This window comes from Ruditapes philippinarum, unplaced genomic scaffold (genome assembly GCF_026571515.1).
Source record: "Ruditapes philippinarum isolate M1 unplaced genomic scaffold, ASM2657151v2 ctg8447_1_1_1_1, whole genome shotgun sequence".
NCBI classification, from domain to species: Eukaryota; Metazoa; Mollusca; class Bivalvia; order Venerida; family Veneridae; genus Ruditapes; species Ruditapes philippinarum.
In genome coordinates this window covers 66,860-83,022 of record NW_026852394.1, presented here as the reverse complement: position 1 = coordinate 83,022, position 16,163 = coordinate 66,860, and the positions used below count along the sequence as shown (strand labels likewise).

At 32.5% G+C, this 16,163-nt stretch overlaps 2 protein-coding genes across 3 annotated transcripts in view; one reads left to right on the top strand and one right to left on the bottom strand.

Annotated features, from left to right (window-relative positions):
* Positions 1-33: 33 nt before the first annotated feature.
* Positions 34-16,163, bottom strand: part of LOC132758938 (uncharacterized) — a gene marked incomplete at its 3' end in the record, with an annotated part of 48,766 nt that continues 32,636 nt past the window's right edge. Inside the window, 1 exon segment of the mRNA XM_060750649.1 lies at positions 34-157. Coding sequence (XP_060606632.1) covers positions 34-157 — 124 coding nt within the window.
* Positions 4,868-15,539, top strand: LOC132758922 (kyphoscoliosis peptidase-like). Of its 2 annotated transcripts, none has more exons than XM_060750630.1 (5): positions 4,868-6,374; positions 8,031-8,189; positions 8,763-8,878; positions 9,336-9,455; positions 12,755-15,539. In XM_060750630.1, the coding sequence occupies exons 2-5, from the start codon at positions 8,040-8,042 to the stop codon at positions 13,713-13,715; spliced, it is 1,347 nt and encodes a 448-aa protein (XP_060606613.1). In that variant the 5' UTR covers positions 4,868-6,374; positions 8,031-8,039; the 3' UTR covers positions 13,716-15,539. The 2 variants fall into 2 exon arrangements, with proteins under 2 accessions (XP_060606613.1, XP_060606621.1); XM_060750638.1 differs by lacking the exon at positions 4,868-6,374 and adding an exon at positions 6,790-7,279.

Here is a 16,163-nt window from a genome sequence, read left to right as displayed (position 1 = left end):
GATGAAGTAAAAAGTGAAACTAAAGTAAAATACCCATGTTCCATTGGTGAGGTTCTTCCCAGTCTTTTCATCATAAATTGTTTCCTCCAATAACCAGTAACCTATGCCCATTACAAAAGCTCCCTCTACTTGGCCAATGTCTAAAAATGGGTTTATACTGAAAAACAGCAAAATGAAATAAGTTAAAAACAACTTATTTTCAAGCAATATAGTGCAGATACGGTTTTATGTCTTTTTTAATCCGACAGATTTAAGGTCATGTTGCGTCTTTCAAGCTTAGTGGTGGAACATTCTATATTTGTTGACAGAAGCCATCTATTGTTACATATTGTTTTACACCACTATAATCAACTCACATATTTCTTAAGATATTTCGTCATGTTATACAAGCGTAATTACTTGTGAATGCTTAAACATGAGTTTTTCAAAAGTTCGAATTATTATACATCCAAGTTGTATTTTTCGCGAAGAGTCTGAAGAAAATTACTCTTACAAGTGGTAAATTCTTCGAAGGCATTGGCCTTTCGTTTAGTTTGATAAATCAACAGACTGGAATTGTTATTTTGCTGATGTTTTTTTTTTCTTTTAAATCAAAGTATATTATTACTGAATGTTATTGATAAAAGTGTCTTGGTGGCCTTGAATCGTTGACAAGAGGTTTTCAGCGCGAACCGAGTAAGTAATACATTCACTTCTTCTGATAGAGTCAAGACTTAGGCCTATTGATATCTAAAGTATCAGCATACCTGTATAACAACAATGAGGTATAATGGCAATAGCCTGCATGTAAATGTTTGCAATTATATTTTCCTCTATTACAAGTGAACGCATATCGCAAAAGATAAAGATACGATTTATTTTACACTTTCAGAGCATGTATAAAACGAGATTAAAACCTACTATTGACAACTTTAAAAAAATCAAAATCTTAAGGAAGAAATTCAAAAACATAATTATAATAAAGTCATAAGTTCATGTGTGACTACATAACAGACGTTTAAGCTATTTCTAAAAAAAAAATTTTTTTTGACTAAAAGCAGGTAAATTCATCTAAACTACAATAACCTGAGTGACTTTAACATAACTACATGTATTCACAGTCCTAAACATCAAATATATTTTAGGTCTAGACCTTGTAGCGTAAGAAAATTATTTTAAGATGTCGATTTAAGGATATTTGTTACATATAGACATAGTTTTATACAAGTAAGCAAATTGAAAACTTTTTAATAAAATTCATTAAATTTTTGCATGATCTCAAACATGCCAAACCAAAATTAATATCACAGGAGCTTAAATCGCAAATAAACGGTGTTACACCTTTATGGAAATTTTAGTTATTTATCTCTTTCAGCTAAAACATCCTGTGAGTTTCGAGTACCAATATGTCATTATTGTTTATATCGTTAATTTGCGGTTGGTACGTGTTTATATACTTCAAACCATTTAAAATTATATTACAACTACAACGAAAGCCATCATAGCAAAAACACTTTATAATGAAAATATGTCAAAAGATAAGACAGCGCTTTTAAGCACAATCACTTTTAGTACATAGGGCCATCCATCTCTGCACCTACTTTATCATTTGAGACACATTGGTCAAAAATACAATATCAATATATATTATCAAATAAAATCTTTTTTAAATTTTCTATAATAAATAAGGTTAGTAAATCATATTTAAACATGAAAATATTATAAAATCCTGTATAATTTTAATAATCAATGATTTCAATATCACTGTTTTCTTTGAAATTTAAACAAGAGGGCCATGATGGCCCAAAGTCGCTCACCTGTATATAGGCCCCTGTAGCGGGGCCAGTTTAAATCCCAGGGCTCTTATTTAAACGAACATGGTAGACATCCATTAGAAAGGGGCCTCCGTGGCCGAGTGGTTAAAGTCGCTGACTTGAGATCACAGGTCCCTCACCACTGTGGGTTCGATCCTCACTCGGGTCGAAATCTTTCATTTGAGGAAGCCATCCAGCTGGCTTACGGAAGGTCGGTGGTTCTACCCAGGTGCCCGCTCGTGCCTGAAATAATGCCCGGAGGGGCACCTGGGGTCTTCCTCCACCAATAAAGCTGGAAAAAAAATCGACGAAAAATCTCGGCGGGACGCTCTAGGATGACCCGACTTGAGTGTACGGTCGCCCATATGGGCTTTCCGGCGGCGACCTTAAATAAACGCATTAAAAAAAATCCATTAGAACATGTTTCATGCTAAATATCTTAGCTCGAGCTCTTTGCATTCTTTAAAAGAAATTTTTTACTATATGCATATAGGGAAAATCAATGACCCCCTGGGGCGGAGCCAATTTTGACCCCAGGGCTTTTATTTGAACAACTTGGTAGATACCCATTAGAAGATGTTTCATGCTAAATATCTTAGCTCTAGCTCTTTGGGTTCTTTAAAAGAAGATTTTTTAAGTTTTTACTATATACATATAGGGAAAATCAATGACCCCCAGGGCGGGGCTGATTTTTATTCTAAGAACAAAATTTGAACAACTTTGGTTTTGGACTTATAGATAATACCATAGACCAAATATCAAAGCACTAGGCCATTTAGTTTCAGACCAGAAGATTTTTCAAGTTTTCACTATATGTATATAATGAAAATCAATGACCCCCCGAGGGCGGGGCCAATTTTGACCCGAGGGCCATTATTTGAACAATCTTGGTAGAGGTCTACCACACAATGTTTCATGCCAAATATCTTACCTGTAGCCTTTGCCAATTCAGAGAAGAAGATTTTTTTATGTTTCACTATATACATATTAGAAAAACCTATGACCCCCCGGGGCGGGGCCAATTTTGACACTAGGGACAAAATTTGTACAACTTTGGTATTGGACCTTCAGATGATACCAAAGACCAAATATCAAAGCTCTAGGCTATTTACTTTCAGACCAGAAGATTTTTCAAGTTTTCACTATATGTATGTAATGAAAATCAATGACCCCCGGGGCGGGGCCAATTTTGACCCTAGGGCCATTATTTGAACAATCTTGATAGAGGTCTACTACACAATGTTTCATGCCAAATATCTAATCTGTAGCCTTTGCCAAATCAGAGAAGAAGATTTTTTTAGATTTTACTATATACGTATAAGGAAAAACCTATGACCCCCCTGGGCGGGGCCAATTTTGACACTAGGGACAAAATTTGAACAACTTTGGTAGAGGACCCATAGATGATACCATATATCAAAAATCAAAGCTCTAGGCCATTTAGTTTCAGACCAGAAGATTTTTCAAGTTTTCACTATATGTATGTAATGAAAATCAATGACCCCCAGGGCGGGGCCAATTTTGACCCTAGGGCCATTATTTGAACAATCTTGATAGAGGTCTACTACACAATGTTTCATGCCAAATATCTAATCTGTAGCCTTTGCCAAATCAGAGAAGAAGATTTTTTTAGATTTACCTATAGACATATAAGGAAAAACCTATGACCCCCCCCCCCGGGGCGGAGCCAATTTTGACACTAGGGACAAAATTTGAACAACTTTGGTAGAGGACCCATAGATGATACCATATACAAAAAATCAAAGCTCTGGCCCATGTACTTTCAGACAAGAAGATTTTTTAATTTTGTGTTTTTTGAAATCCTTTTCTGGCCCTGTGACCTACATATGCAACAGACCGGAACCATTTGAACAACTTTGAAAGGGGACCACCCAAGGATCATTTTTGTAAAGTTTGGTTGATGTGCAGTCATTGGTTTCAGAGGAGATGTTGTTTATGTTAAAAGTTGACGACGCACGACGCACGACTCACGACGACGGACGACGGACACAGGGCGATCACAATAGCTCACCCTGAGCATTGCTCAGGTGAGCTAAAAATTATTTAAAGCTATTATCCCACACACGGTGGTTGGATATTATTGAAAATTAAATGTTATCAATACTTAAGATAAATCTTAGCTTTATAAATGTACATGGGACATAAATATGTTTCTTTATCTGAGAAAATCCAACTTATTGAAAATATTCATTTTCATCCTATAACTTTTAATTGTTGCGACGATATATTTTGTGTAAGGGTTAGTCCATATATAACAATGATTTACCAATCTGGTGTCTTCTAGGTATGTGCATTATAAAACATTTCTTCAGGCACGGAATAAAATTCAACAAAACTTGAATATTTTCAAAACCAATAACTAAATTATTTTTTTATAAACATGACCATTGAAATCAATAAACTTAAAGTACTTACATCTATATTTTTATATCAAGTGGTATGCTTAGTGGCAATTTTAAAAATATTCTGTTGATTAGACCGATAAGCTTCTGGGCTTAACAAGAGCGATCAGTAAATTAATCAGTATGATCAACTTTAAACTTATAGGTTTTTAGTGCATAATACCTAACTGGGGGTATCTTTATTGGTCACCTAAAATTACTTAACAACCTTAACATTAGAACAGCAGACATATTTGTCAATGGTTCACTACTATTAAAATCAAATCAAACAGTGTAATCTGCAGACTAAACAAGAACTAAGCATGGTAAAAATGGTCCTTACATGTCTTTTTCTTAACGTAACAACAAACTTTGAGTCCTACAAATTTTTAAACTATGATCAAAATCGACAAACAGTGCTGTGACCATGGTAATATCACGTGTATGAGTACAACGAAAGCAAAATTTTTAATGAATTGGTTCAGGTATTAGCTCATTTACATAAATACCATGTAGTTCTTTAAAATGAGTGCATGTCTTATTAGACAGTTATTATAACAATGTTAAGCAGTTGATTAATTGTAGTCTATAACGGACAAAGGTGAAGCAATGCTATAAAAATACCCATAGCTACTCTCCTAATGAATAGTTTTGTTAAAGGAAACAATGGATGAACGTCGCGTCAAAATTTAGTGTTCCATTTTGAAAGTAAGAGAGGAACTTTATGATGAATTTCTATGGTTTGATTTTATTGCGAAATCAGCAAATAAATTTCAATTTCAGTCCTCGCTGTAATGTTTGTGATGATATATGATGATTTGTTAAAGTCACACAGCCGGTGTCCTTTAAACATCACAATTTAGTTATTAAAAACAAAAGCCTAGCACTAATAATGTAGTTTAAGTAAGGTAACAAAGAGGGTGAGTGGTAAATTCGTTTGTCTTAACATTTTTCACAATTTTATCAAGTCGTTATGAATTATGACACTTCATCAAAAAGACTTTGTTTATATTTGTTGGAAAGCTTTTCATTCTTTTGGGAGAGCCTAATGTAATTGATCTGTAGTGAATAACTGAGTTAAAGGTAAAGAAAATTTACATTTGAATGATATTAACCTTTTTATTCTAAAAATGTTTATTAGAGGCATTTAAAAGTTACTGAGCATTGTCATGTGAATCTTTTTTATTCAATTTTAAAGAATATGACTGAAACATCCAAAACATAATTGTTTATGTGTGTACAAAATTTCATTGATTTACATTTTTAACCACCCTCGTATAACTGCGGTTTGTCTCTGAATACCAGAAACTATCGGTCTCTTAATAAATTACTACTGTTTACGCCGTAAACAATACATTAACTAGTTTGTCTCCACTAAAATGAACGAAGGGATAGTCTCATAATGTAAGCAAAATAAGGCGGGAAAATTCGTTCAGTGATTCTTGGATAACGAAAACTTGAGAAATGCCTTTTTGGCCAAAATGAAATTAAATTGCCATTTCAGAATAACATTTTAACATACATTCAAAATATTGAGTGGATAATTTGCTGCCGTGTTTATTCAGTACATGCCAAAACAATGATAAATTAAAAACACATAATCAATTGAATAATGTAAGGTTTTTCAGCGAAATGATAAAAATATAACAATCAACAAAGGCATCAGGAATGAGTTTGTTAATCAGATATTGATTTTATTTAGAGTTTAATTAGAGCTCTATTATAAAACTTAAAAGGTAAATATTTATGAGATTTGCGTACATATTTTGATAGAATAACGAAAACCTTTAATTGGCCAATCTTTATTTTTGAAATATAAGTGTATCGCTTTAGTAGCATCATAATTCTAAAATTAAATCAATTAAATATAAGCTATATTTTGCTTCGGAGAGATGAAGCGAAGCAAAACATTATTACGCCTTAAAGTATTTTATTTAACAAAGTAGTATAGAAGAATATTATATCTTGCATGAAATAATCTTTTGTTCAACACGGTAGCAAACCAATTGTCTACAATAATTATATACTTACACACCTTTTGTAATCCAATCTTCAATAATTCAGAACATATTCATTGGCTGTCTTATATTTGTCTTGTTTTTTTAATGTCTTTGACAAAGTTTACGAAACCAAATACTTCTGTTTTGGATATCATTATCTAATGAATAAAGTTAATTAAGTAAGTACAGTATTTTAAACATTTATGAATTGTTAACACTTTTGACTTGAAGTTCGAGTTCATAATTATTTTGATAATAAATGTCAATACATCAATAGCATTCTAATTTTTTGTTTGTATTTGTATATATTATTATGATAAATACTCAAAATAAATCAAATACTTATAAAAAAACACAATTGTTTAAATACAGTTGATTTATTATCAAACATTGCTTAACTAGAAATCTTGCCGAATGCAACAATTTTCTAAATTGTACGAATATCAGGAGAGAATATTGATAACAATAACTAGCAATTATTTAATATTATCTTGAAGGAATCAAAATTGTGGAAATAGTAATTTAATATATACTATCATATTTTTTTTTTTTTTTTTTTTTTTTTGGGGGGGGGGGGGCAGGGGACGGATTAAAAAAGCAACGGATAAAAAAAAGCAATTACCATAGTATTGCAACCCCAACTGATTAGAACCCAAGCAACATTCTAAAGGGCAATTGGCCATTGAATTATTCCATTGAATGACATGAATGAACTTAAATCTTTGGAGTTCTCAGTATGTCGGTATAATAGTAATGTGTTAAGTTTCCCTGCATAGTAAGGAAATGATGTCTATACAAGATCAAAAGATTTGATTTTCTCAGGATGAATATGTAAAACTAGTGTTTTAACTTTTCTCTTTTTAAAGTAAATTTGTTTGTTTGTTTCATTTTACGCCTTTCCCCAACGGTATTTCAGTCATATAGGCGGGTAGTTTCCTAACAATCGTTCCTGGAGAGTTACACCAGTACTAGACTACCTTCCTCCGCGCTCAACTACCAAAGCATGTCCCGGGGATCGAACCCACGCCAGAGAGGTAACTGAATTAGAAGTCATCGACTCTAACCCCTCGACCACGGAGGCGGTGTAAGTAAATTTGTTGGAAATGTTCCAAATGTTCCAAATTCTTTATTGGAGCATTTCCAAATTCTTTAAGTGATCGCAGGAAACAGTTTTTTGGAACAGACAAACAGACGGACTGACAGACACTTACTTAGACTGAGGATCAATCTTTAAACATCCCTGGTCGTTACCAGAGTATAAAATTTTTAAAAGCGAAATTCTTAAACTAAAAAGGAGACACTGCTCTTGAAATAAAGTAGCAAGACTTATGAACATTTTCATACATGATGTGAGTGTAACAAAGAAAAATAATCTTAAGTTTAAAGAAGATTACATTTATAGTGACAAAGAAGAAAAATAACAATTTTCAAATAATTATACAATATATTTTGAATTTGAAGTAAATTCAATTAAAATGAATAAGAATGAAGATTCAAGATTTAAGAAATAATCTTAACTGTTATGTGCGAATAATGATCTTTTTTTCAGTATTAATATTACCATATTTCTGCTGCGTTCGTAAAGCAGTACAGGCCAATTTTGGAATAATATTTTGACCTCATTTGGTAATTTAGTTATGTTTGTAATTTGTAAATTGCTTCCTTTTGGTTACTTCAAAATAATTTACTTTTAAATAAATTTTCAAAACTTTCATTAAAATTAGCATGAATCTTGAGAGGTAGTGCTTTAAACTTCTCACCTTGAACTTGACCATAAGAAAACTAATATGATTTAATCTAATTTTATCAATAGCTTATACAAATTCTCGCAATAGGTGATAAATATGGGTTGTGGAAATTCTAAGCCGGAAACTATTCATGATCCTGTTGTGAAACCCAACAGCCAAATAGATACAAATAAAACTTCAAACAAGAATCAAAACAGCGCGAAAGAGAAAAACGATTACCAATTAATAGATCAGCATGCAAGAAAGGTTGGTTCAGTTTCAATGTGATGCAATATATTCTAGTGATACATGTCAGTGAATTTTAACAGATTTAACCATTTAAATTATGTTTAAATGCTTGTGTTAAAATGCAAGCATTCTATATGTATGATCAACTCTTACACGATATTTCGTTTGTTTGTCTGGTTTGATGCCACTTTTCAAACATTGGTTACATCTTGGTGGTCGGTCAGTTTAGCAAGCTGTCCTTGTTAACTAACGAGTAATTACCAATTTCTCCGTAAGTGATTAATTACTTATTTCACATAGTTTCTAAATAAGCATTTAGAGACAAATGCCTATCCGAGACCAATTGTTAACGACAAATATCGCCTCGTCCGCAGATCGAACTAACAATCACTAATTAAAAAAATGTTGTTACTTTACATCATGTACTGCATGTTAAAATTGAACAAAATAACAAGTGTGTTAAAAATTGAACTAAAAACATATAAATATTTTTTTCCGTTTTAGTTAAATTCTGCCGTGTTGGGCTTTTTGAGGGGTTCTGCTTTTCTCTAATTTTTGGTTTAATATTTTCCCTGATTATTCTTTATACAGGCACCAAGCCGTTTGAAGAATTCTGCAGAAGAACTCGTAGCATATCTGTCATCAGTTTCAAAAGATCCAAGAATGCTGGCACGAGGGTTTTTTGTTTGGAGCTCCGAAAACATAAAGTAAAACAAAAATATTTGATAATGATATACTGTATTCTAAATGATTGTGTACCTAACCAAGGATAAAAAATATCAAATATTTTTAATCAAATTAATGTAAATGCGTTCAGAAAGAATGTCATATAGGAAGGTTCTTGTTCGTATAAAATTTCCCTATCCAGTTTCAGCATATGTATGGTGTGTTGAGTGATATTGAGAACTTAAAACCGATTCATAAGAACCACTTAGGGATAAATGATTCACATATGATTAAAATATTTTGGGATTATAATTACTTTTCTAAAGCAACATGCTTTTCATCGTTAGAATATCTATAACAAGTTGCAAGTTATGCTAGGTCAATGTCACGCAATGTATTCAACAGTTTGGGCATATTGACAACAATTCCAAAACACAATATTTCAATTATTTCTAATTAAAGAATCATTAGGATAAATTACTCTGATATCTGTTCTAGATATGATGTTGATGGTTTTTTCGGAAGAGCGGAGTCAGCTCCAAATGATGCGGAATCAGTGATGAAAAACGGCAAAAGTGTGTGCGAAGGCTATGCCTGTGTATTTGAATTGTTATGCAGGTGAGGTTAATGGAACTGTTACTACAAATCACAATTAAATAATTACAATTATGATGTATAAACAACAATATATTCTTCAACAAATAATGCAATGCTAAAAAGCTTAACTACTTAAGCTTTTATTATCATATGTATTTCTATATAGAAGAGTGCATTTAAAGTCTAGTCAATTGGTCACACAGAAATGTCAAAATTCTTCAATTAACGGGAACAGCATCAAACTTGGCAAAAATGCAAAGAAAAACACAAAAACATTTTTGGTATGATACCAATTTCAAATTATACTTAGATGGTTGCCATGACAGTCACTTGTAAAACTGCTACACTTTTAAGATAAAACGGAAATGACAAAAATTGAACCAAGCCTAACAACAACGAGATAGCATGTAAATAACACTAGCGTCAATGGTTAGCAAAAGGATTTGCCGTATAAATAGAGTTCAAATCCGAACCCGCAATGCAGGATGTTTACAAGCCTCATTTACACTTGTTGGACACATTTTGTACGCATCTAACAGAAAAGGAATGAGAATGAGGTTGTGATGACTGAAAAAGACTTCTCAAAGTTAAAAAAGCAGAAATTTGTCAAACCAATATTTTCAAAACCCATTGTTTCTGGTTAAAGACACATACATTTCTTTACTTCGGGCAATATGAAGCTTTTATGGAATGGTATGAACGAGTCATATCGAAGAACATCTACTAATGCTTCTAAATTTAAAACCTCACCATATGCACTTGTCATAGCCGTAATAAAACTTACTTACACAATACCAGACACCAGCAATTTAAATTTTGCCTTTTAAACCTTTTACCGCATGAGCATATTGTGAAAAATGGCCGATTTCATTGAAAAGCCTCCTGAAACAAGTTCAAACTGCTATAAAACTATTAAAATGATTCAATACTGGTGAAACTGTGTATTCTGTGTAGAATAGCTTAAGTACAATTTACCATAAATAAGTCAAAGTCCTTTGATTATTTTTACACCTTCAATCTTGAGGCATATTTTCACACCTATTCCGGCCGCGGAGACAATTACCGATCAAATTATATGACAGGTGTTCATTACCTGGCCGTTTGTTCTGAGCCTTTCTATGCCTTCAAATATCTGATAAATGTTCAAATTGTTTCCGATCAATTTGCCTGATTGTATTTGAAAATAAACACTGTTAAACGGTACGAATTAGTTTCATTTGACGGTGCCGCTTGATAATCAAAGGGGATATATTTACTGTAAGCTGGTATATCTATAAATTACAAACTTTGTAAGATCTTGGGTCATTGTACTGTATCTGTTGTCTTTACAAAAACTATTAAATGTTTTATTAAAAGAGGTTATGATCCTTCTATTTTAGACATACTGCATGCTTAGTGTTCAACCCTTTTACAGTTTGACGTTACGCTTTTCTCTTTTGAGTACATCTGACAACCAAGAGGGAGCCTCCATGATGGTTACTTCTTAAAGTCCTGTAGGACTGAATAGCCTTAATGTTCTTCTACTGCCTTGCTGCGTCGGGCCCTTGTAAGTGATTTTCTTGCTGCTCTGTCTTCCTTTAAGACATTGAGTAATTTAAATATTGTCATTGGGTTTTCTTATATCTGTTTCTATATGATCATTTCGGTATTTTGTATCTTAAGTTACCATAACAACTGTTAGAATTTCACTTGGCTGTGATTCATTTTATTTACACTGTCACGTTTATAGCAACATGGTAGGGCTTAGATAATGGTTTAGTGCATTGTTAACCGGTTTAAACCCGCCAGCAGAACTTGTGCTGCTGCCTGTTCCAAGGCGGCGCCCCTCTGTGTTCCTCAAATGTATTTTTAGTTGTTTCATATTGTTTTGGTGACACTTTTGTTTGTGTCCTTTGTTGCTTTCTCGTCTATGGTAAGTATCTTCCCTTTTGCCCTTAGGTTTATTTTTTAACTTAACCCTCCTGTTAACCATACTTCAAGTCCCCTTCCCTTCAGCCCATATGCCCTTTTAATTTGTGGGCCTATTAATCAATCAATTGCATTTTATTTCCTTATCGGTTATTATTATTTCCTTTCATGTATTATTGGGTGATTGTCCTGTCCGTGCTCTGCCTTGTGCCCTGTCCTGTTTTTGTTTGGGGTCCTCCTGGGCTCCAGGCTGCTGGTCCTTGTTGCTGGGTCGTGTAGGAGTTGAGTTCATTGAACGCTACCTTTCCTTGTTGTTCTTGTTTACTATAATGATAATCGCCCTTTCCTTTTGTAATGCCTTTTGTAACTCGCCTGTTAACGTTGACAGCTCTAAATTTTGTCATTAAATTGAGAAAAGTCCCGATGTGTCAAAGATTTAAGTCCTTTCAACTCCAACCTGCCTAAGTCATACTGTATGAATATTTACAGAAATTTAACTGGAATAATGCATTTAATAATTCATGAGTAAAATGAAGTTTAAACTTTAATTCAAAGAAATATACGTTGACCATGATGATACTGTATGTATAACCCAATTATATTTGTCTGTGTTACAAAAGTTAAGACCTAAAAAGCATTCAGCATACACGACACCACAATATCCTGCCGAACAAAAGCCTTTTAAGTACCAAAAGGGTACAGAATTGTTATAAATGTGGCATTTAGTAGTAAATAATATGAGGGAACTGCTTCATCAAAAGGACTAACTTAGAACAGTAGCTGATAGACGTTATATTTTAAAGGCAGCGTTAGTCAATGTAGCAGAACTTACACTTTATCATACTTTATGTATGTAGTCTGTTAATGTATTAAAATGTATTTAAAGAATGTCCAATTATTTCACCTTAAACTTAGAGTCGCGAAATTTTGTCAAACTAACATAATGATAATATTTCAAATAAACAGAATTTAGGTAACGAAGCTATATCAAAGTATAGATAAAAACATGTTTTTTATCTTTCGGCATCCTACAATCTATTGATTAATGATGTTATTTTTGTGAAAGTGAGTGTTTTTGTAATTGTAAATACTCGTTAATGTGGCAGCCTTCTTAATTATTCTCCACTACGTTGGAATTTTTATAGCGGTCTCGTGTGTACTTTTCGTATAAGTATTTGTACCAAATTTGGTGAGTTTCCCATTTCCTCAAATTCTTTTTCAAACATTTACTTGTCAATAGCACTTTTTAGCTCACAATCATCCAAGTGTACCGAATAACGTTCTGAGAAACAGTACAGATTAAATGATTTGAAATACTCAGTGATTCCTGAAAATCTGTACAGTTATCATTTAGTTTAAGTTAATTGATATCTATTTATTAAATTTAACATATAATATAAATCTTTTCAAAGCAAAGCTGGAATTCCTGTAAAGAAACTATCTGGATTTGCCAAAGGCTATGGCTATTCACCATCAAAACAACTGACTTTAAACACGGAAACAGATCATGCCTGGAATGCCGTCCAACTTGAAGGAAAATGGTACCTTTTAGACAGTACATGGGGTTCAGGTCACCTTGATAGTGAAACAAATGACTATGAAAAGAAGTTTGATGACTTCTACTTCCTTACTGATCCAAAGCAATTTGTTTCTGCTCATTTTCCATACATGGATGATAATTTACAAGAAAGTCAGAAATGGCAATTGTTATCTAAACCTTTAAGTCTGGAAGAGTTTAATAAAAACCTAGAATATAGTCCAGAGGCTTTCAAAATAGGAGTGCAGGCGGTAAGTCATACAATAGCATATTTTGAAATGAAAAATGAATTACAAATGACTTTCAAAAGCCATGAAAAAGAAGATATCAATTTCAGTTCCAGATTAATGTATAAAGAAGGTAACTGGTTAACAGAACAAAGAAATGCAACATTTGGCTATCAAGAAAATGATGTTTATAAGATATTAGTTCATCCACAAAAGCCGGGTATGTACCAGCTAAGCATATTTGGTAAACTTGCGTCGAATGATAGGAATGAAAACATACCACATGTATTGGAATACAGTTTCAAATGTACTGAAGTTACAGACAAAATCCATGAATACCCACTTGAATATAAAGCAGCGTCTGTTGAAAAATGCATTTTGCATGAGCCTCGCAGGGGTAACCTCCCTTCTAAAACTAAAATTCAGTTTCGTATCTCAGCACCCTATCTGCAAGTCATTCGGGTAATGGATACGTTACTTTTGAAGCAAGGCACTACCTTTACAGGCAAAGTTACAACACCAGAAAAAGGATATGATGTAACCATGTACGGTACAAGGGGAGATGAATACAGCAGGACGGAGGGCTTGTACAATTTCCATACAGTGTAACTTCAACATTACATAACATTTCTAAGATACAAAACATTTTAATGTGGGGAATGACTTTCTTTGCTATCACAGAAAATCTGAATTTCTGTGTGTTTATGAGACGTTCTAAAACCTAAAAAAATCCTGTTTTTTTTTTCGTTGGATTTAAAGCAATATGTGTTTGTTATACATGTAGTTTAATGCTTATCAATAAGTATTCAGAAGTATTGTTTACAGTCAAATATTATCACTCACTTCGTTGTCAGTAACATTGGTGCAATCGTTCAGTTCATATGCATCATGCCATAATTTGCGTTAAATGATGCATGTTAAAATGCGACCGTTTAATGATCTACATCTAGTAAAATTCTGAAGATCAGTTGAAATTTTTATAAGCTTAACACAAGAAGAAAAACGTTGTATACTTATGAGAATAAATAACGACGCTAATAAAACATATTCATTATCATATATCTCGCATAAACCTGGTGTATTTTAATACTGTTTCCATAGATACTATATATATTTGTATACTTATGTTTCAAAGCTACATTTTCCATGTCATTTCATCATTTTGCTTATATCTTTTTCATTTTTTTGTTTGCAATTATTCAACTTTGTTACACAAATATATAATTTAGACATAGGAAATTGACTCATTCATGAAATGTTTTAATATATTACTCCCTGTAGCCCGTGTTTAGTTCAATGCAATATTAGACATAATGCACCTAAGAAAGTAACGTTTGATTAGGCATAGATTCCAGTGATCCCTGAAAGTATTTATTATAGCTTCCGAGAAGAATATTACATGTATTAAAGATAACATTTCTAAAGTATATATTTTAGCTACTATGACCTACTTATGCATTTGACCGAAACCATTTACATATTTTTTATAGATGATTGTTCCTCATTCTTGTGTAGTTTGATCAAAATTCATTAAGTGGTTTAGGAGGACATATTTTTTAAAAGAAATTGTGGATAGTGATGGACATACACTGTCATTACTTTTGCTAACCTGTAAGGACAAAGTGCTCAGTTGAACTAAAACCATCACAATTTGTCAGGTAGATAGACTTTCAATGATCACCTTAAAGCTGCATGCCTCCAGATGAGCCAAAATATTTCAAGAAAATTAAACTTGAGAAAAACGTACTAAGATTTTAAGAAAAGTGAACAGATTAAAGATTTAACTGTTAATTTATATCTTATGTGCAATTAATGATTTTTTTTTTGCATTATTTATCACTATATTTTTACTGTGTTACTAATGCAGTAGATACTATTTTTGCTTATTTTTACTTCTTTATGGTAATTTACTCTGATTGTAAGTGCCGATTGCAATGTGTTTATAACTTTCTTTGTTCACTTCATAATATTTTACTTCGAAAAACATTTTCAAAATTTGCATGAAAATTAGCATTAACATGGAGGCGTGCTGCTTTAAATTATGCAAAGCCGCAATCTGAATCACTTATAAATTATAATATGTTATGAAGATTGAAATAACTTTCACATTTAATATATTCTCCCTCACTAGTTCATGTGACTGTTTATATAACTAGTTATCTTATCTCATGTTTTGTATGGTGATATTGTAAATATGCAAAACTGTGATGTATCTATGTAAGTATATTAAGGGGATGCAAATGCACCCAAAATGATCTTGCTAACAACTATTGCTCAATGACATTTTAACAAATATTTATAATATGGTATTTAAACTTATTCATCATGTATATTTAAAGTATGTTCAAAATATGACACTAAGTGAGTTTCATTATCAATTCTCACTAAAAAAATCAATGCTCAAATTTTACTTTGTCTTGGTTAATATAAATTCAACAAGGGTGCCATAGTCACAAAATACGCCCGTTTACGAAAGCTTTAGATGGAGATGGGGGCATTATGGATAAGTGTTATCTAGCAAGCAAGTTTTTATCCTTGGCACTGTGTTGTTAAATGAACCTTAAAACAAATCAGTAGGCAGGGTTGTCATTAACATTTTTTGCAGAAGGTTTGTTTTGAACTTGAGGCGGTCATTTCTGTCTTTATCATGCATAACAAAGAGTGTTTTCTTAATTTTGAGGCGGCCCATAATGCATTTGAGACAGGCATTTTGGCCTCCTGCCGCCTCTTAATGACAACCCTGAGTAGGGAAGATAAAAAGTACATGTAATTGTAATTTAATAACTAAAAAATTCTGATTTAAGATTTTATTCTAGGGAAATACATTTCATTACAATTCTTAATCTTTGAATGAGCTGAACTGATATTTACTTGAAAATTAAAATATAATTAAATTTCTATGAGAAAGTATTTACATTTGATAAGGTAATTACTGTATGATCTTTATGAACAAATACCAAGTCTACAGAACACCATAGTTATCACAGTTAAGAATCTTGACCAATGAATGAAACATGTGTAAATAAATGTTACATTCTTTAGAACATACTCAAGTCC